Below are 23,772 nucleotides of genomic sequence, written 5' to 3'. Positions count from 1 at the left end.
GTGCTAGTGTTTGGGTAATATGTGTCAATGTGAGGTAGAAAGAACCATGTGTTACAATCGGGTCATCCACCTTTATATCAAGACACTAAAAATGGGGTTTTTTTTAGGCAGCTTTCAGATGCAAATATCTAATTTGGGCCGCAAATTGTGGTCTAGGACCACAATGTAAAACATAAAATAAAGGCGGCAAGCCCGGCAGGTCTAAGGTCGGTAACTCTTCCATCACAGATCCTGGAGCGCTTCCACAGTAAAGACTTGCAACCATTGGAGTTCCAATTAATAAGAAGAGCCCTCAAGGCTCAAGACACTAAATTTAGCATCAGGGACCGTATTGTGGTCCTTGACCACAAGTTGCGAACGAAATTAGCTTTGTTCGCATTATACGATGCTACCTTGTAGGGATGGGCACATGTACATAGATGATCAGTGTTGGGCTATACATACATAAATTCTCACCAGGTAATGCCAACTTACAGGTGTACAAATATTTTGTATTTCTCAAGGCATGACCAGGACTTATAAGTTCACGCCTTTTGAAGTGGGCTTGGCTTGAAGTGTGACATCGTAATTCCCATGGGTATTGCATTACTTTTTGTTGTCATTTTCTGAAAAATATCACATATATCAAAAACCTCTTTATTTACGTATTTTACCACATCAGATGATTTAATACATGTGTTTCGTACCGTTTTCAGTTAAGAACTAAATATAGCTATACCTTAACTATTTAATAGAAAAAGTATAGATCACAGTGTATCATTTAGTATCTCCGACAAAATTCCTCTTGATACTTCAGAAAACAAACATGTATCAAGTATCCTAAAGAGCTCCATATTGTTACTAATTGTATGATTAGGCCTAATTACAAATTATTTTAATCTGAGTTACAACATCGGACCATGCGAATTCGAACCGCGGGTCGTCTTATATATAGTATATATTATTATTATGTTCCTATGACAAAAGCTTTCTTGGTAGCTCATTTGGTATAAGCCAACTAATCTGGAGTCCAAAAGTCCCGGGTTTAAACCCAATAACTTTTAATGATTGTTCTTTCAATAATTCATGAAGGAGATAGCTTTTCGCTAGAATGCGCAGATGTTATCCCACTTCGCTAATACTGTAAAAACTCGATAGTTAGCATAATGTGCTTAATATCGAGCGCTTTTTAGTGTAGGCCTACCAAAGTCCGGCGCTTTACAAACTGAGCTGATGGGGTTGAGACACACATTTGCAGGTTTACTTGTTGGTATATAACTATGTGTATCGATGATTTACTCAAAATTCTTTACACTTTTGTGGATGGGGCTCTTCATGTTTGCATGTTTTAAAAGCGCTCGATAGTAAGCATATATGCTAACTATCGAGTTTTTACGGTAGCACAGTTGATGGTAAGAGTGCTGGTTCTGGGTCGTGAAGGTTCTAACAATAGGTATAATTACCACTAATTTGTGATTATACCTCGAGAACGAAACACCCATCAACTATAACAAGAACTGTCTTTAAAAAAGACAACGCACGCCATATGATGAAGATCATATTTCATATTTACCAGGTCAAAAGTACAGCGTTTTGTTTATTAACATGCTGTTGTTTTATTGTCTTTCTTTCTTGCAGGAATACAAATATCTAGAAACAAATGGTTATCTATCCCCATCAGTACATATAGAAGATCCTCCAGAAATTCTTGAACAAGAAGTAGGAACTGCTATCATCAAATTCCAACAATTCTATAAGATTCCCCCATCAGGACATATGGATAATACTACGCGTAATACAATGTGGGCACCTCGATGTGGATTCCCGGATATAGTAAGATTTGACAATGATAATAATGAGCTAGTGAGCGGGACTACCAATCATCGCAGGAAAAGATACAACGCCCCGGGTGGATTTTATAAATGGAGTAATCACAAATTAACATATTCGTAAGTATTTTGTCTGTAAAATTTAAAAAATAAGGGGCCCAGTTATGTATATTACAATAAACCTGACCCAGTGCGCGGGACCCAGTGTCCCATTGCAAATAACTTAACAATATCTGTTTTTCGCTTCTTTGGGCTGGCAGCAACATACAAGCGCGCATAAATGTTCCATTTCCAAGTGTTTCCGCAGAGTGAGAACCGGGAGTGAGAAGAGAAAAATGCAAATAAAATTCCAATATAAAAGTTCGGAAAGTTCATATTAATTCGCTGTCGAAGTGACGTAATAATCGGATTAACTATCATAGCAATGGATGAATATACAATTTTTGACTATCGCCTTGCATTACAACGTTCACGCGGTACCTATGCATTGAACCATATCATGTTGATCACTCGCACTTGTAAGATAAGTATCTTTGAAAAGAGCGGTATTGTATTCAAAGCTATATAATTGCAGATATACACAGGTGATGAGTGCAACCTGCTTGTAGTGCAGCGCGATATAGTCAAAATTGTATTCATTCATTATTTATTACGTCACTTCGACAGCGAATTGATAATAAAAGGCAGAATATAATGGGTATGCGTTCCTTACACTTAAGGGAAGAAGCTAAGGGACTTACTTTAACAATGTTTGCGGTATTCACTTATATTTTGAGTGTGATTTATAAGGAAAATGATAAAAATAAAGCGATCATGATTATGGCCACTGGAACCGATGTTCCTGTTAAAATCTAACTGCACGACATCTTAATAGTGAACGCTTCAGTCATCAGTAGATGTAAACAAATATAGATATAAGGGTGAATCTTACGGAAGTCACAAAACTTCCGTAGTTTCTAGTATTAGATTCCACGTCTTTTATAGCATCAGACTCAAAATGCATTACAAAGATCTCACGTGGTGTAAACGTCCTTTTGGGTGACTTTAAGATCACTTTAGGTCACAAATTAGCCTCATCCAAATGGCATAGTCCAATAACCTCAATTACATAATCACAGTGCAAAATTTGACCTCAAGTTGCAGAGTATGAGTTTTTGTACCCAATTTTCAAAGGTCATTCAATGAATGTACAAATGTATTGGGGTTAAAGAACTGTGCCCTGATAGATGAGCATGCTGTGGATCCTAGTGTCGATCTGATGAATTTAATGTTTAAGTACCGCATTTAGTGTTACTTTCTCCGTCTCGAACTTACTTGATGATGTTCGAATAGTTTAATGTCAACAATTCTTGTTCTCATTTGCTGATTGCCTTATAGTTTGTAAGCGCCAGATACAGGGGTAAATGGGGTTCGATTCCCAACTGAGGGTCAAGCAATTTTGGACTCGTGTAAGTTACATGCATAGGCATATATAATAGGCCAACTCACACCACCATGACCACGCAAATTTAAATAAAGTTTATGTAAAAAAGCGTAACCTTTTAAGCTCGATTAAATTAAAATTTTCCAAACTTTTGAGAACGCGGTTTGCATGCATGCTCTAAATCCTCAGAAGCATGCAACGCGTCATGCTTAATACCAAATGGCATTATAATTCGGTTGTTAACTATTTCATTATTACATTTTACCCAGAATTCCGCTTTAGTGTTGAGCGTTTCAAAGCGGTGTTTCTTTTCATCTCTGTCAAGTGTTTGTAATGCAAATCATCAACAATATCTCACTTCAGGTTATACTTCTGACATGTCTGAAGAAATCTTTCCACACTTAGTTCATTTCCATGGGATTTTGTCAAAACTTGAAACTGTACAAATACTTCAAGCTTCTTACGTTTTTTACTCGGAGGGTATTTTAAAATAGTCTTAATAGATTTGAACTTTCAAGAATTAGAAAGGTGTTTTTGACATTATTTAAGAATTGATTCAGATTTGGTCTTTTAATAGAAAAATCTTCTGGAGTTTTCTTCTCTAAGGGTGTTTCTTTAAAAAGTTTTGATGGATTCAATCGAATTTTTCCTCATTAAAGGTGTGTGACCAGATTAACAGCCTTTACCCTCCATACCTCATCGAAACTAAGATTTTGATAATAGAAATAAAGGGTGTAGCATTATTCTTTACACCCAAAAACATGTTTAATAATGGGTTTAGTTGCGTATCACCCATTATTTACTTTTTATTGCCTAGGACACATTATTTGGGTGTAAAGGATGATGCATTACCCTATATTTTTATATTAAACCCGCTGGAGCTATATAACTCAATTTAACAGATTCTTTTATCCTTAAGCCCTTCAAGCACCTTGGTTCACACTTCAAAAAAATTATTTTTAGGCAGAGATTCACCTTCTGTCCAAATATATTAGTTCAGGATTCCCCCAAGAAAAACAATATTAGGTCACGATTCACATGATCTGTGAGTGTTGGGTCTATGTATGTATACCAAATCTACACGAGGGCAAAGATTTGTTTGGTTGAAGAATCACCGCATCTGAAAACTCATTGGATCAAGATTCATCTATATGGTTTTGTCCAGCACGCAAAGTATAAAGATAAGATTGATACACTGGATGACACATCAATGTAAATGGATGGCCTTAAATGAACGTCAATGCTTTGTGCACTTCCCTGCTCAATGTAAGATAGGAAACACAATATGAAAAAATCTGTCCACCCACCTTTAAATTCATTTAGGGAAATCAAAATCCAACTTTAACTTTGATGCCTCAATTAACTTTTAACAAAATTGGGCTGTTCCAGTTGAAATCCATACACCCCCTGTGAAAGACATGACCTTAATCTCCCACACTCCGGGTGTAGATTTCAAATGGAGTCACCCATTCAGTTAACCCATTTGAAATTCACACCCCTGTGTGGAAGAATAAGGTCATGTCTCCCACAGGGGGTGTACGGATTTCATTCGGAAGAGCCCATTGTACCAAGGGTATTATCAAATACTATATAAGATACCCAATGGCTAAATCCAGCGGAAATAGAGAATTTTTGTTTCGTTTTATACTTATTTGTTTCCTCTGTCACAATATACGTGAGGAAATGATTAAGATGGCGATTTCTGAATCTAAACAAAAAATCAAGGAAAACTACTTTGTTTCCTCTGGATATTTTCATTGATTGAGAAAGTTTTTGTAAGTCGTTGTTATTTAGGTTAAGGGGTCGTGCTGGTGACTTAATCACTGTTAAGTGCTTACTATTAAGTCTCTCCCGCCAGCGTCGGACTGCAGACGACAAGTTTCTTTTTTTTTAATAAATTTGAAAAATTTCAGAATTGTAAATTGTCATGACAATATTTGGAATCAGTATGAAAAATGCATTAAAATGAGTACAAACAAGCCTAGTATTGGTTTAGTAGTTCTTAAGATAGCTCTTGATATTTTGAGAAAATATCTCAAAACTTGGACTTAGCACGCAGAGTATTAAGTGTTTACTGTTAAGAACGCCCTAAGAAATATAGGGGTTTTCCCACTAAAGGATGTGATTGACGGCTATTACCGTGCACCTGTTCACAGTATGTCCGTTATTGTTTTAACATACAAGTGAACCCTTTCTTCTTACTTATACTGAGACCTTTTTTCCTTTCTGTAAATTTGAACTTGGGTATTCTATCACCACAATGATTATTACTCTAGTTCTTATTCTCTTATGTATGCTTGTGATTTTTACTCAAATAATGTGATTGCAAACGGTAGAAACATTAGATATTTCGTTACATTTTGATCTTGAGTGTTAGTTTATTGCACGTATCATCGTGAGCAAAGTTGGCGTGTTTTTTTAGTAAGGTAAAATATTATTCTGTTAAAGCTGATGAAACTTCTAATCAGGTGAACAAAAATAAAGGCTTACTGTAAAATCCCGGGTGTAAACTATTTAATATGTTTTGAAGTATGTAATTATAACTTATAACTTGCATGATTTGTACCGAGAAACCTTGTAAAATACAAAAATATTGATTGCGTAGCCTAAGTAAATTGCGTTTCCCTTGACAATTGATCATAATACTATAGGGTAACATAAATTCACAAGTTTTCCCATTTTGTCCAAGTATGCCTTCACACAATTATACATACCGTGTATAAACTAAACAGAAAAGTATACCAAATTTGGGTGTTTTTTTTTTATATGAAGCGAATAGTAAAATTACTAATATTTATTAACTTTTGACTCAAATAACAATACAACTTTATATTGCAAATCTTAAGTACAATCAGTTTCTCTAAAACGTTTAATTACAAAATAAGTCGAACGGTTATTAATGAGTTAGAGTTTCCATAAAGTTTCTTTTAATCGAGTATTGTAATTTCCTATATTCTCACGATTCTTGTTCAAGATATGATTAATATTGTATGGATAATATTATTTTTGAGACCCGATTTAATATAGATATAATTGTATAAAACGACAACTTTGATTAAAATTCATTATAAAATTGAATACATCTTTGTTATTGATATTTTCACCTAGCCTTTGTTCTTTACAAGCCTTTGTTCTTTATATTATTTGCTTAAAAGTAGGTCATGAGCATGTTTCGTGGTGAATAATTGCTTTGAGGCGGTGACGGAAGTTGCATTCAGTCCACATGGACAACGCAATGTCTGGATAGATTGTAGCTATCAAGTGCTATTGTAACAAGGTCTCTGATTGGCTAATTCACTTATTACTGTGTGTTTGTATCAACAACGCACTACTCCAGTAATTAGATCGGGAATTTAGACGAATTTTTCGTATAGGCTTACTAATTTACTTTATTTGTTTAATTATTCGAATTCTCTGCATATTCTTTTCACATATTAGACCCCTATTTGTGTCATCAAGATCATATAATGATTACTAAATAGCAAGGACCTTCAAGCGTACAAAAATAACACTTATTATTAAATTATAAAGCTTACATAATTATATTTAAATTGTTTGTACAATTGCAACACTAACCATCAATCGGAAAAATCCTTGGCCTAATTTTCAAAAACTGAAATAACGGTATCGGACACTGAACTTATTTTAAGAGTATAAATTTGGTCAAGGATAATCCGGCTTCCTAGACTTAAATCAGAAACCATGTAAGTGTGCCACTGACCAATTACACTGGTCGGTCGACAACAAAAGCCAGGTAAATTAGTAGTACGTACAGGCAATAAGAGGATACTAGTAGCCTGTTGGAGAAACAGGTCAGTTCGCGTAATTGATCTGCGAGGTATCTGTTTAGCGATGTGACAGTCCGTACTCCCTAATACCCAGAACTGCTCCCTGCCTTGACATCGTCCGGAGACAGACCGACAAGAATTACAAGTGTTTGACCTGAAATTTATTTCCTATCATAATTTGATCAAATTAAATGTTATACTGAAATAGAGATGTTTTTATTCTAAATAAAGATGAAGGTTATAATATAATTATGAGGCGGTTACTACAAAAATATTATTCAGTTTGACCGTGATTACAGTGCAATATCCATCAGTGTCACACATTTTTGGATCAAACGACTTTGTTCCTTTTATGGATCTATAATTTGAGGCTCTGCCTCCCAGGGGCTGGGATAAATTTTCAACAAAAAGCAAAATCACCCGAATTTGCCCTAATTGGACGCTTTTAATGGTACTTTTACTAAAATGCTTTGCTAAATTCAGTAAATTGTGACTTTTGCACCTTCGGTATAGTTTGATCAGCCCGTATAAATCGGCGGGAATTGTAACATCGTGGATTAATATAAACAAATTAATGTTTAATTTCAAAAAAGATTAGTAAACACGATGTGCATGTGTCCAAATGCCTATACAAAAACTGATTTGAAGTTTGTGTCCCCACATTATCTAACCATCGGCAATCGTACAAGACAACGTATATATTACATCCCTACTTCTTTCAAATCTTTCTCTTATGTCTAATTTCAAGTACAAACACTTATCATGTGTTTAAATACCCTTAAAACAACACGGAACACGGAAGTTTAACACGTGTCCCCACATTAAGAGTTATATCTTGAAATGAATTGGTGGTTATTTTGATTAAACTGACGCCAATTATACCTGAGACTGTAGATATTACATCGCCTCTCCTTTCAAATCTCTCTCTTATGTTTGATTTCAAGAAAAGACACTTTGCATGCGTCTAAATGCCCTTAAAACAACACGAAAAATGATTTGAAGTTTAACACGTGCCCCGCATTAAGAGTCATCTTAAAATGAACTGGTGGTTATTTTGATTTAACCATCGCCAATTATACCTGAGACTCTACATATTACATCCCAATTTCTTTCAAATCTCTCTATTATGTTTAATTTCAAGAAAACACACTTTGCATATGTCCAAATTCACTTAAAACAGCAAAATCCGCAAAAATACTGATTTGAGGTTTAACACGTGTCCCCACATTAAGAGTCATATCTTGAAATAAAATGGTGGTTATTTTGATTTAACCAACGCCAATTATACCTGAGACTCTACATAATTGATCCCAACTTCTTTCAAATCTCTCTCTTAGGTTTGATTTCAAGAAAACACACTTTGCATGTGTCCAAATACCCTTAAAAGAACACGAAAAATTGATTTGAAGTTAAACACGCGAAATGAAAGGGCGGTAACTGGTGGTTATTTTGATTTAACCGACGTCAATTATACCTGAGACTCTAAATATTACATCCTAACTTCTTTTGAATTTTTATCTTATGTTTAATATTAAGAAAACACACTTTACATGTGTCCAAATGCACTTAAAACAACAACACAATACGCACATAGACTGATTTTAACACGTGTCCCCCATTAAGAGTCATATCTTGAAATGAAATATATAGTAATTGTTTTGATCTAACCATCGCCTTTTGTAGCTGAGACTGTAGATATTATATCCCTACTTCTTTTAAATCTCTCTCTTATGTTTGATTTCAAGAAAACACACTTTGCATGTGTCCAAATTCACTTAAAACAACACAATACGCACAAAGACTGATTTTAAGTTTAACACATGTCCCCACATTAAGAGTCATCTTGAAATGGAATGGTGATTATTTTGATTTAACCGACGCCAATTATACATAAGACTCTAAATAATACATCCCAACTTCTTTCAAATCTCTCTCTTATGTTTGATTTCAAGAAAACACACTTTGCATGTATCCAAAATGCTCTTAAATCAACACAAAAAGCTGATTTGAAGTTTGATTATGCCCCCGCATTAAGAGTCATATCTTGAAATGGAAGAGCGGCAGGTATGACCTAACCATAGACAGTTGTATCCAAGATTCTCAATAATACATCCCAACTTCTTTCAAATCTCTCTCTTATGTTTGATTTCAAGAAAACATACTTCGAATGTGTTCGAATATGCCCTTAAACTTAAAACAACACAAAAACTGATTTGAAGTTTAACATGATGTGTCCTCACATTAAGAGTCATCTTGAAATGAACTGGTGGTTATTTTGATTTAACCAACGCCAATTATGCCTAAGACTCTACATAATTGATCCCAACTTCTTTTTAATCTCTCTATTATGTTTAATTTCAAGAAAACACACTTTGCATGTGTCCAAATTCACTTAAAACAGCAAAATCCGCAAAAATACTGATTTGAGGTTTAACACGTGTCCCCACATTAAGAGTCATATCTTGAAATGAAATGGTGGTTACTTTGATTTAACCAACGCCAATTATACCTAAGACTCTACATAATACATCCCAACTTCTTTCAAATCTCTCTCTTAGGTTTGATTTCAAGAAAAAACACTTTGCATGTATCCAAATGCACTTAAAACAACACAATACGCACATAGACTGACTTGAAGTTTAACACGTGTGCCCGCATTAAGAGTCATATCTTGAAACGAAATGTTGATTGTTTTGATCTAATCGTCGCCAATTATAGCTGAGACTCTTCATATTACATCCCTACTTCTTTTAAATCTCTCTCTTATGTTTGATTTCAAGTAAACACACTTTGCATGTATCCAAATGCACTTAAAACAACACAATACGCACAAAGACTGATTTGAAGTTTAACACGTGTCCCCGCATTAAGAATCATATCTTGAAATGAAATGGTGGTTGTTTTGATTTAACCGACGCCAATTATACATGAACCTCTACATATTTATATTACATCCCAACTTCTTTCAAATCTCTCTCTTATGTTTGATGTCAAGAAAACACACTTTGCATGTGTCTAAATACCCTTAAAACAACACAAAAACTGATTTGAAGTTTAATATTTGTCCCCGCATTAAGAGTCATATCTTGAAATGGAAGAGCGGCATATATGACCAAACCATGGACAGTTGTATCCAAGACTCTCAATAATACATCCCAACTTCTTTCAAATCTCTCTCTTATGTTTGATTTCAAGAAAACATACTTCGAATGTGTTCGAATATACCCTTAAACTTAAAACAACACAAAAACTGATTTGAAGTTTAACATGATGTGTCCTCACATTAAGAGTCATATCTTGAATATCTTGAAATAAGATGGTGGTTATTTTGATTTAACCAACGCCAATTATACCTGAGACTCTACATAATTGATCCCAACTTCTTTCAAATCTCTCTCAGTATGTTTGATTTCAAGAAAACACACTTTGTATGTGTCCATATTCACATAAAACAACACAATACGCACAAAGACTGTGATTTGAAATTTAAAACGTGTCCCGGCATTAAGAGTCATATCTTGAAATGAAATGATGGTGAGTTGATTTAATCGTCGCCAATTATACCTAAGACTCTACATAATACATCCCTACTTCTTTGCAATCTCTCTTTTATGTTTGATTTCAAGAAAACACACTTTGCATGTATCCAAATGCCATTAAAACAACACGAAAAATGATTTGAAGTTTAACACGTATCCTCACATTAAGAGTCATATCTTGAAATGAAATGGTAATTGTTTTGATCTAACCATCGCCTTTTGTAGCTGAGACTGTAGATATTATATCCCTACTTCTTTTAAATCTCTCTCTTATGTTTGATTTCAAGAAAACATACTTTGCACGTGTCCAAATACCCTTAAAACAACACAAAAACTTGATTTGAACACGTATCATCACATTAACAAACATATTTTGAAATGGAAGGGTGCTAATTTTGTACTAACCGTCGGCAATCATACCGAAGACTCTGAATACAATATCCCTACTTCTTTCAAATATTTCTCTCATGTTTAATTTGAAGAAAACACACTTTGAACATGTTGAACGTGTTCAATTCTCTGCGCAATTGCCACATTTGCAGCATATGTTCTTGAAGCAGTTGTCACCACTTTCAAAGTTGTTCCCCTAAAATTTTTAACTACGTGGTAACTATTTCCCATGAAAGAAAATCAGACATGTCTATTTATTCACTAGAGACAAGGATTAACTACGTTAATTTGACATGACTTGACCTCTAGATCTGACCTGTAAGTCCCGGACAAGTCCAGTCCCATGAGAGTTGCCAAAATTGACCCTAAAACGAGCCTTATTGCATATGACCATTTGAAAAGCAATAGAATGTGATTGGGCCGGAAGTTTACCATTTTGTCTCGATAATTGTTATAGATGGAGGGATTTGTTTTCGTTTTTAAGAACATTATTAATAATAATATTTGTAGGGGATCAATGGCTTGTCAAAGTCACACGAATAGTGTAATATTGAAACAGTTTTTACTGTTTCAATGTGATATGTAAGGACATGGTCGTCTTTACTGTTTCAATGCCGGGCGATTATGCATATTAATGTATTATAGCCCATCCCTACCAATAAATCATATGCTAATCGATAATCCCTTATCCAATTCCAGCACACTTAGTCATTTCGCTGACCTTAGTTTGTTTGTTTGTTTGTTTGTTTGTTTATCTACGCTTAAAAAGTCCTGAAAGGACATTTTCGGGACATTTTTGTGTATACTTTATAATGGGCTGGTTTAAAAGACCACTTCACTCCTTGGGCTATTCCAGGAAATAGATGCACACCCCCTATAGAGGAGTTCGGATATCCAGACTTTTTGTCCAGTCGTGACTATTGGAAATCCAGACTTTTAAAGTGCCCAAAGGCAAAAAAATCCGGCAGAACAATAGTTCAAAATCAGAAATCCTCAATTTCAGAGCTCATTTTTAACATTTACGCGATTTTCCTTCATTTGATTGGATTTCCAAGCTTTTTCCAGTGACATTGGCAACTGGAATTCCAGTATTTTTCAGAAAGCAAACTTGGAAATCCGGACATTTCTTTGATTGAAAATTTACTCCTCCATAGGGGGTGTGCACCTATTTTTTGGAATAGCTCCTAGCATGCCCAGTGCTAATAGGTAAAGATGTTAGGCGTCTAGCGTCTAGGGAGGTTCGCTGATTAATTACCCTTAAATTTATTAAAGATGATAGGAAATACCTGGAAAAGGTTTCTCTGCAAGAGTACAGGTTGCTCCTAAGGACTACAGGTTAAGATAAATTACTTTTGATCTATTGAATGAGGTAGCCGTTTGAAAGTTCAAATATTTATATATAAACATTGCAATTTTATCAATTGAGTGTGTTGAAAATTTTGAAATTTGAAATCAATCAATCGTAATTTTGAATCAATCGAATATGTGAATGTGGTACGTTAATGTGTGACGTCATTATAATGTAAATCAACTGCATAATGTACATCAACTTAGCAAAAACTGCGTTAAGCATTTACTTTCTATGTTTGCACGACTTCATTTTTTTCTCTATCACGAGACTGGGCAAATATAACAACCATGGCAATAGGTCTATAGTATAAACACAAAATAACCTATAAATTTGTATGGATGTCAAACGTTCAGTTTGCAAAACTTAATGTATTATAGTTGTCTGAAGTTATTTAATGTATATATCTTGAGATCAAAATCAAGATCATATGTCGCGATTATCGCTCAATAGTCGCGACTACGACTATTGGCGATTTAATCGTGCAAGCCTAGTATTTTGACATGTTTGATTTTGTCATGATAAATTGACATAATAACATCACATGTTCACGTACCACCTCCACATATGGACGTATGGTAAACATGGTAAATGTCCATATGGGATGGGGAGTTTTAAAATCATCAACCTATTCAAAATTAATGGTACCCTCGACCTCTAACGCTGAACCAAGAAATATTGCCATTTTACACCTATAGGCCTATGTCCGATAGATGTCAACAGGGCCTGAGGTATGGAAGCCATTTAATTTAGCCAAACTCGAAATCTTTTGACCATGTTGACGTTGATGATGACATTTTAAACTTTTAAGCCTATAATAAGTGTTAAGTTTTCCGAATTAAGATGACATGGCGAATTAATTGCGTTATTAGGCGTGATAGCAATCGGAAGAATGCGTGGCAATATTGGCTATAGATAAAGCAACTTTGACATCCAAATGATCATTTGTGTCAACAGCCAACAGCTACAAACTCATTTAGTGTCGCTCTCTAGTGTCTTGGGTCTCGCGTCTTTGTCGGTCATGCTGAACCCGATATTCAGATTGAAATATTCCAGAAAATAGGGGGTACATTACCCTTTCTGCAAGCGACTATGCACAGAGTACCACAAAAAGACTTGAAAGTGATCTTTTTCCCTCTAAGAAACATATTTCAGCTGTCATTCGATAACAATTAATCTGATTGATCCCAGAAACTGAAGCGGGAGGGAGGGAGGGAGGGAGGGTGGGCAACAAACAATTGATTGTAGGCCTATACGACCTATAAAAGCAAACAAAATACATCATGGGCATGGCCATTGATTACTACACTGACTACTACACACGATTGTATAATTATATTCATAAATTTTAGATTTTTAAGTTATTAACTTATAAATATAAATTCCAAATCATTACGCTGAAAAATATCATGAAAATCAAGATGTAAACTGAACCGTGCGTGCACTGAATCGTGAATTTTGTAGACGTTTGCGCATGCTGGAAATAAAGGAAGCTTCACCAAATTAGGAATGACACACATTACCTAGGGTTGTTGTAAGATTACTATTAACGGGATTTAGAACATTTAAGGGGGTACTACACCCCCAACCAATTTGTGCCTATTTTTACATTTTTCTCAAATATTATAGCGCATTGGTGACAAGTAAGATACATGTATGTATATTATAGGAGCAAGGACTACAACTACTGCACTGAAAATTCAGCAACTCAAGGCAAGTAGTTATTGATTTATTGATCAAATATTGGTTTTCCCTCATTTTTGACTGTAACTCCACAACTGTTGTCTGTGCTGAAATAAACTTTCTAGTGCAGTAGTTGTAGTCCTTGCCCCTATAGTATAATATACATATCTTACTTGTCACCAATGCGCTATAATGTTTGAGAAAAATGCAAAAATAGGCACAAAATTGGACAGGGGTGTAGTACCCCCTTAATATTATTTGGCAGTATTTGGGCAGAGGTATCTGGGTGAACTTGAATATTGAAATTACTTCACTAATTACATTGATATGAATGCACTTTGTGACCAAATGTTAACGCCCTATAATTGATTAGAGGTAGACCTACTTTTACTACTTATCAAATTTGTTAAATTAAAACCCATTTTATTAATCAATATCCATGGCAACCTATAATTGCTTAATGGGGCAGGATTTTTTTATGAAAGCTACTTAATCCACGAAAATAATTGATAAGTATATGAGTAAGTCAGTTGACCAATAATAAATATATAAATATATAAATAAAATAAATAAACAAAATGAATAAATAAATAAATAAATAAATAAATAAATAAATAAATAAATAAATATTGCAATGTAAATCAAATGTCTATGATACCTGAATTATTGAAGGTCGTGTTTTTTAACGAAAATTTATATGGACTTGCTGAGACACTAGGATGTGTCAACGGTCATATTAAGGTCATGAACAAGGGTAATTGTTAAATACCAACAGAATTGTACTGTAAGTACGGTGTCCCATCGATGCCAAAAAATATATCAAAAAAAAATTCCAAAAAAAATGCAGGTCCCACATCATAGAGTCATTGTGTCATTTATTTGAGCGTAAGTGTCTGCTTTCCCGACTTCAGTGGGAAATTGTTTTTCACTTCTTGTGCTATAATTATCCGATGGGGAGGGGGTTCTTGGAAAATATTCATACGGGGTGCTAAAAGTAGACTTCAGAATGCTGACCATCTCTATACCTGCGTAGTGCAAAAAAACACCCGATTACTAACCTCGCTTGTATCAAATAACCACCCCATCTCTATACCATTTTACCTGAAATGGTGAACCATCATTTTAGAGTAGACTTGTGATAGGTGATGGCCCAGCAAACACAAAAATGTTTTAAAAACGTTTTTAATAAGTTATATTTTGGCTTTTGGTTTACATAAAAACGTTTTAATAACATTAAAATGTCGGGTTATATAAAGGTCATGAAAACGTTTTAAAACGTTTTGTATGAAAACACACTACAATAATATTTTAAAAATGTTTTCAAAAAATGTTATTGTAAACTATTTTTGTAAACATTTTTTGCCAAATATTTTATCAACACTTAAATAACATTATGTTACAAATATTTGCACTCAGCAAATACAGAAATGTTCTTAAAATGTTTTTTTAAACGTTTTAATAACATTTAAATGTCGGGTTATATAAAGGTCATGAAAACGATTTTAAAACGTTATTGCAAATATTTTGGGCAAACATTTTTCGCAAAAATATTTTTTCAACTCCCAAAATAACATTCTGTTTAGAATGTTTTGTATCAAGTTTTCAAAAATGTTTTTGGAATGTTATTAAAACGTTTTATAGCCTTTATATAACCCGACATTTAAACGTTTTCTGTAAAACATCTTTTGTTTGCTGAGCAGTAGATTATCAAAAAATTATTTTTAATGTTATGAAAACGTTTTATACCCTTAATATACCCTTTATATAACCCGACATTTAAACGTTTTCTGACAAGCTTTTATAACCTTTTACGAATGATGTCGAAAACGTTTTGTGTTTGCTGGGGGGTCATCAATATATACCCAAAAACTTACAACAGCCCATCTCAATACCATCACAAAAATAAGGGGTCATTAGTATACCCGAAACAACTTCAAAACCACCCCATTGGTATATACCAAAAACGATGAAAATGCACCTCAAAACCTTTGAGCATCCCCGTACACTATTTCTTAGGAGAACCCCCCGTAATTATCACTCTATTTTGATCTATAAAATGGGATATTCCTGGGGATATTCCACTTGAAATTCAAATACTAAAAAGTATCCTTTATACATGTACATTTCCGCGCCCGTACACTCTTATAACCTTCCACATACAGTATGAATTTCAAATAGGGTTACCTGAAATGGGGGACTCTATATATGAAATCTATACTCCCCCATGTCTAAATTTTACGGGAATAGCACGGATGTAAGTTTTCAGGCTTTTTTGTAGTCCAGATTTACGCAATTTCTTTTATTTTCAGCCCAGGGTTTTAGGGCCATTCTGGTCATTTTCACGCTGTTTTTTAAGGCTTTTTGTCAAAAGTGGAGTTTCATCCCTGAATAACCCAACAAGCTCAAAGTTGTTCGGATGTTGTAGCAGTTTGGTTCCCACGAGACGGTTCCCATATGTTGTTACCAAAATGTCGCTAAAGCGTTAAGCGTGTCTTGGATTTCTAGAATTAAGCTAAACGTCGTGACCTGTTACAAATATGGAACTTCAGAAATGTACTCATCAAAATAAGGGAAACTGTAATGAAGTGGCCATCTGTTCGTGATATCAATAAGTTGGCACCCCGAGGGCCACGAATTTCCCCTGCTTTTCCTCTATAACCCTCTTGTTGTTTAACCACATAAGTCAAAGTTTTAGCACTTTTCGCGGTTCGCTGATAAGCCTTTAGCTATAATTATGGCAAACTTTTAATTCAAAAACTTATGAGAACCGTTTTTAATAAGTTCAAGAAGGAAAATAAGTTGGAACGAAAGACCTTTAATGCAAGGTCTTTGATGAAACGTAAAAACAAATAAAATGTGAATAATTTGTCCAAAATCTTGGGAGTATTTTCATCCATCTCTCTCGTTTATCTAAAACTTATTTAATATTTTCAACCAGTGGTAAAAAATATCACTCTTTGCACAATAATATAAAATGCAATAAATACAGTGTTATAAATTCCTGATAGTGTTGCCCTATATACAACAGAACATAAAATCATTCAGAAGCATGAGATGTAACGCTCTATAGGTGACCCCGGCCATCCGGGAGCTTCCGGGTACTTATTTTACATGACGCTTTTCAACCCACAATAGATCGTGGAGCAGAGCGACTAGTTGAAGACTTGTAGCAGAGCTGATTCAGTTTGTTTACATTCTGTTTTGACCTCGAATCGAGCAAATTTCTGGGCCGATTTCGGTAAAATAAAGGTTAAATACTTGGCGAAAATTGCATTTTTTGTGAAGCTGAACAGTGAACACATGAACATGCAGAGGAGAGTCTTTATTTTTGTTGTTGGCTGGAGGCCCCATGTCGAGAAGTTATAGAAATGGTAGTATTTTGGCCGATTTGAAAAGGGACAAACCACAGAAAACTACAAATTTTGACTTCTGAATCGGATTTGTTGTCAACGGAGGTCAACGGCTTGTGACGTCATTCCAGGGTCACCTATAGGCCAACATTACATTTTTACTGTTCAGTTCCGCCTAATTCGTGTGGATTCAAACAATCGGTCACTGAAAAGTAACACATCAACTCCCTTTCTGTCTTTTGTCTAAAGGGACAGGTAAAAAAAAAGGAACAGAGAAGATGCAGAGAAAAGTTATTTTCCTACCAGCTGCGGTTTAGAACCACCGACCCCTCAGGTACGGAGGACAAGACCGGGAATAGCGAGCCACGAGAGTTTGAACACTTGCCCTTCAACGTTTTCGTGTGTGCCTGTTCGGATCATTGCGCATGGGTCAAGTGAGATACTCGTGATTGGAGTCGCTAGTGCTGTTAGAGTTTATTGGATATTGGTCCGTGTTAGGTTACATACCACTAATAGGCCTGGGCGATACATGGAAATACGACGAGTAACTATTTGATTGCATGGCATCTGAAAAGACTGCATCAAAATCGCTGAAATTGATCAAGTTATATAGCCAAAAAAGTACTTTTTAGGGTTTGATGCTTCAAAATGGTATATTTTCTCTCATTATATGACATTTTTGGTGTAATAGTACCAAAATTCATACGCATGGCTTCGGATTTTAGTAAATATTCGCCCTACCATATTGTAACTTTCAGCTTCGAGGGCGCACTGCCATTTTAAGGTGTTTACGGTTCAGTGCGTTAAAACAAGAAAAGTCTCAGGTATGTTGAGTTTTTGATCATTTGGCATCTAAATCATATAGTTTCACCTGATATTAGTGGCATTTAACTGTGAGAGTTCTGAATATGAGAAAATTCCACCCGAAATTGGCCATTTCCCCATTGAAACCCGTGTAATACATAATTAGTGGTATTTAACCGTTAGGGCCCGGAAGGGTTCTTAGTGGAAATGTCAGGTGTATTCATGACCCTCGATTGTATGAAAATTTGGTTTACGAAAGGGTATTTGTTTCAAAATCACCCGTGGCGATTGTACATAACTTTTTATCAAAATTTTACGAACATTTTCCAAAAGTTGGTATAATTTCGGGTCTGGTTTTTTCGGAGTCCCTGCCACACACCTCCACCCAAACCAAAGTTAAGACCCCCCCTCATATGTTAGGGTTTAACAATCACTTGTTTTTCCACACTTTGGCAAACATTCAAAACCACATCTGGCTGGATCATGATGTAAACAACTTGCAGTAGGCCTACCTAGCCAATCACATATGGTAATGAACACATGTGACAGGTATTCTGAATATCCCTGGGATCAAGAAATAGGCCTGCTATGCAAATGCCTTACATGTCTTATCATAGGCTTTGTTTTAACCAGTTAACCTTTGTAGGCCTATGTTCTGGGCAATACAACATGACATATATAAAACTAGAAAATGTCAAAAGAGTAAAAATATGTTATCATGTAAATATTTCCAAATGTGCGGAAACAGATCTAGTTTATGTATGTTATGACTGAGTCACCGGAGTTCGAGTTGGAATTGCGTGTGAGAAACATGATTTATACATTCGTTTCATCATCACATCATTCATGAGTTCATCAACAGCCACTGATCGATTGTGGAGGAACTGTCAATGTATAACTGCCCTGTTACCACCATTTTAGCAATTGACGTATATTACACTGCAAAAAATAGACACTTTTCTATATTTCATTATAGGAAAATTCTAACCACATGATTTAGATGTCCAAAAGCAATGGCAGCCAGCGAAAACGCAGGTTACGGTTGTATCTCAGTCCTTTATGCTTCATAAGCCTTTTTGAAGTAGGCCCTACATGCCGGGCATAAAAGGAGAGGGCGTATATACTTTGATTTGGGTAATATAGCAGGGTAATAGTTCTCAGCTGAGAAAGCATACAAAAGATTATCCAAATCAAAGTACGCCCTCTACTTTTGTGCCCGCCATACTTCAAAAAACCTTCTTGATGCTTGTGGAACACCGCCGGCCGCCGCCAACTGCTACTTGTTTTGTTTTCACTTCCAATGCAGAGTTCAATAACCCTCGTTTAACAACCCTGGCTCCACATTTGACCTCAAGTTGCGGAGTATGAGGTTCATTATGCAGCCAATTCACCACGACCTTTGCAGGACTTACACCCCATTAAACCAAGATAAACCTCATTGAAAACAGCTCAACTATGTTAAATCAGGGACGCGTCTCATAGCCCTGGTTAAATCCATAAACATATGTTTCTGATTTACCTGTGCGATATTTCAATGTGCTGTAATGAAATAGGTATTATAATTTCAGTTGGATGCACCATTACAAAGCAAACGCACAGTAACAATAGTGAGTGTGGCCTTTGTATCCGAAATGAGAACAATAGCCTGCTTATTGTTTTCCAGCCACGTCGATGGTACAACTCATGTCAAACTTGTCACAGTTATTGTGATCGTATCACACAAGTAAATGAGAAACATGTGATTTTGGACTTAACACGGGTTGGAAAAACTTTCCCATTTTTTAGTTCCCTATCGGGCAGTCAGAACTCCATATTTGGGAGGGCTCGACAACAATCTTCCCAAAATCGCATTTTAATCATTTTTATATGACTATAGAGGGAAAGAATTGAATTTTATTTACAGCTTCTATGGCGAAAATTGATCAAACCGATCACACGATGGTGCTCGTTCGAAGTTGGAGCTATCGCGAGTCAGCTGAATAGCACAATTTGCCATTGAAATTACACGTCCGACTGTTATGAAATTTTGGAAGACTCTCTTCGGGAAAACAACTCGACAACAGCTTTCCCGTGACATTTTTTACTTCAAATTGTAGTATGTTAAGGATGAACATTATAATTCACATGTGAGCTTCTATGGCTATTATTGGGTGAAGGGTTTTCCCACCAGCTTACTAACTAGTCCATTACCTATATCTACAGTACAGTGAGTGAGCTAGAGGTCAATCATCAATTGGAGCGCCATGTGTGCACTGAATAGGAAAAACGGACAGTAACTGCACTATGTTTTGCCCAGATATTGAAAGGCCAATATACGCTCGTACTACAAGTAGTAGTATATGCATATATGGACATGATGGATGTACAGGTATATACCGATGATTATGTCTTGATGTTTGAGATCATGCATGATGATGTAGGTGATGTAGGGCCCCTACTTGAAATGTTTGGGACATCCTGCAATATGTTACAACATAGGCTTGAGTTCAATTTTGGAACATGTTGGAATCTGCATTTGATTTCATGCAAAAGTTCGCCATGTCAACAATATAGTTTGGACTATTTAGACGAATTATGGTATCAAAATTTAGGACATAGGTTATGGGTCGCCGGCCTTCCAATAAAGGGACAATTACATTTTGAGATGTGTTTTAATACATTACAGTAAAATGGTAAAAACCAATTATTACGAACTTGCCCTGTCCACCTTAAAAATAATACTTCAGCGCTAGAGCGTCGTTAGGCAAAGTTAACAATTCGCTTCGTTTACAGTACAACATTGCGTTTATACATTACTTGTTGCTTTTCCATTATCGCACTCATAAGTGAAGTTGTAAGTCACACAACCCTTATCTAACACTTCAATATGCAGACTTAATGATGAAATCACTGTCACTCGAATTACATTTTTTTCTATAAAGCCAAATTATCGAGAATAAATGCTCCCAGCCGAATCCAATTATATTTTATTTCCTTCGGGATTCTAAATTATACCCATGCTTCCTTCTGTCATATTTCATCTATGATGAATATTGTTATTTACATTGATATGACTTAATGGTTTTTATAAAAGATTGGAGTATAAGGAAATAATGTATAATAGAACAAGCTGATTATTTGTGACCTGTTATACTACGAAATGAGTGTAAAGTCGCAAGTTGGTAGTTTCGAGATATCATGGCTGCTGAGTTGCTGTTTTTTGTTTGTCGCGCACCTGTAGCTCCTATGTCCGTCGTGAATGGCCCATTGTGCCTCCCATTCACAAAGGACAATCAGGCATACTTTTGACTTTCAAGAACCGGTGCGTGTGAAACAAAAAACACTAAGTATAGCCAGGGCGTCTCGAAACTACCAACTTGCGACTTTACGCTCATTTCGTGGCAGCAGGTTTCATTTGAAAAGAAAGAATGTTTGCATTTGATTTGGTAGATGGAAAACACATTTTTACCGGTTCAGCATGTGTCATTTATACGAAGATTGCTTTTGATATATCTCGTTATGAATTGAATCAAGGGAATTGGGCTTTGAATGCAGACATGTGTTAGTGTTTTGTTTGTCTGTGCTTTTGTTTGTCTCGTTTAAAGCAATATTGCAATATTTCCATAAAAATAGATTTATATTGTCCAAAATGCCCGCCAAAATGTTTGGTTTAACGATCAGGGTTTAAAATGCCCTTTTAATTTTGAGCCGAACAAATAAAGTATCTACAAAGAAATTTAAATCACTACTTCATTTCAGTGCTTATAATGACAGTCTATGAATGCATGTGAAGACCTGAGTGCAAGAAGACCGTAAGTCCACTTGGCCCCTCAACATGTATACACTAAAGTTACGTATAGTTTCTTAGGGTTTTATAATGTTTAATACATGTTCCAGGGTAAAAACATCATGAAAGGTTGTGAAAGATTTGTTTTGGCCCCTGAACATGTATTAAACATTACCAAACTATACGCAACTTTAGTGTATACAAGTTGAGGGGCCAAGTGGACTTACGGTCTTCTTGCGCTCAGGTCTTGTACACATTTCTTCGACATAGTTGGGTATGTTGTCATTGAAGTATGTTGCAATCGTGTAAAATCAGAAAAATTGAGGGCGCCCTCCTCAGTAAATTATTGCTTTTTAATTTTCTTTCGTGTAATATTCCTTATATCATACCTTGAAAAAGTAGTTTCCACTCTTTTAGCAGTGGTTTTCACTCTTTTAGGAGTGATTTACACTCTTCTCACTCTAATGGAGAGTGCGTTTTTCTCTCTTTTACATTTAGAAGATATTAAGATACTAAACATGCTACACTCTAAAAAGCCACTCCCAACAAATCAATTATGTTTGCTCAGCAGAAAGGAAATTCTTAATCCCATCTCAACTGACACTTAGGTTTAGTTATTTCTATTGTCAATGGAATGACAAGCACGACTTCCGGATTGACATTCGAATGTACCGGTCACTAGACTTATTCCACCAGCCGTATCTACACTGCGCAAGGTTGACGAATGAGGGCAGCAGTCTAGCCGGTCACCTCGACTGTATTGAGTCGGACATGCTCAGTAGTAGCCCTCATGTCATGGCTGATTTCGCCACCGATTAAAAGTCAAGTTATGTTAGCGTTGAAAAAAAAATGGAAAGTGTGACTTTCAAAATAAAACACTGTAAACAATTATTTATTTAAAAAAGACGAGAATAAAGATATACAGACATTGTGCCTTTTCAAGTTCTCAGTTATGGTTTTTCTATTGTTCAGAAACTAATCATCAAAAGATTGGTGTTGACAATAGCAGCATTAGAAAGCTACCGTGGTCGAAATGATTTGACCTTGGTAGAGGGTATCGACCAAGAAGGTTAGAGATAGAAAGGAGAAGAAATAGATTACGTAATGCTTTGTTCCTTTGATGCTGATTAGATTTCCCGGTATAGACGAATCCAAGTAGCCAGGTCATGGTCAGGATTTGGTCGGACATCTTTGGGTAGCCGCTAGCACCAACCTGGTGCTTTGAGCGTCAATTGTGCAAATAAAAGCCGCCTAACACCTAGAGAAGATGCAAGGACGAGGAGGGTTAATAGAATAATAGCTAATAATATATATAATGGAGATAATTCCGCAGGTAATCCCGTCGCATCTATTCATACATAGTGCTTTTGTTCGCAAGTACATCAATGCATAGATACCGCGTGTAGTTAATCCGATTATTATGTCACTTCAACAGCGAATAGACCATGCTGTGTGTTTTGTCGAAGGGAACTGTATTGTGTTATTCTTTTGTCTGCCTGTGTTTTCGCGGAAGGTGTAAAACGAGTGATGTAATGCAGTTTAAAATTTCCGCCAAGGCCGAATCATTTCACATTTTGAGTGCATTGTAGCCGACGGCTACCCAACTAACGGCTGCTAGTCAGGTGTAGGAATGCGTGAATTTAGATTCGTCTATAGGCTATTCATAAAAGTGGTACCATTGTTTCGAGAAAGGGGTTCCGCCATTAAATTGGTCACTGATCCGGCATCATATAAACGCTTTACACAACAGGCGAGTATCAATAAGTGACCACAATACAGTCATGTGTAAGGGCAGTCATGTGTAAAGTGGTACCATTGTTCTCACGTATCCCAAATGTGCGCTTGTGTGGGTCTGAATTCTATAAAGGAGGCT

At 35.7% G+C, this 23,772-nt stretch overlaps 1 protein-coding gene across 2 annotated transcripts in view; it reads left to right on the top strand.

The window, feature by feature from the left end:
* LOC140164962 (collagenase 3-like) overlaps positions 1-23,772 on the top strand; it is a 126,537-nt gene that overhangs the window by 87,517 nt on the left and 15,248 nt on the right. For both annotated transcript variants that reach the window (XM_072188368.1, XM_072188369.1), the window contains exon 3: positions 1,618-1,928. In XM_072188368.1, the coding sequence (XP_072044469.1) occupies positions 1,618-1,928 (311 nt within the window). The remainder of the gene's footprint in view (positions 1-1,617; positions 1,929-23,772) is intronic.

The sequence above is a fragment of the Amphiura filiformis genome, chromosome 11 (assembly GCF_039555335.1).
Source record: "Amphiura filiformis chromosome 11, Afil_fr2py, whole genome shotgun sequence".
In the NCBI taxonomy this organism is placed as follows: Eukaryota; Metazoa; Echinodermata; class Ophiuroidea; order Amphilepidida; family Amphiuridae; genus Amphiura; species Amphiura filiformis.
Note: the sequence above shows the minus strand (reverse complement) of the source record. Positions and strands in the feature narration are given on the sequence as shown.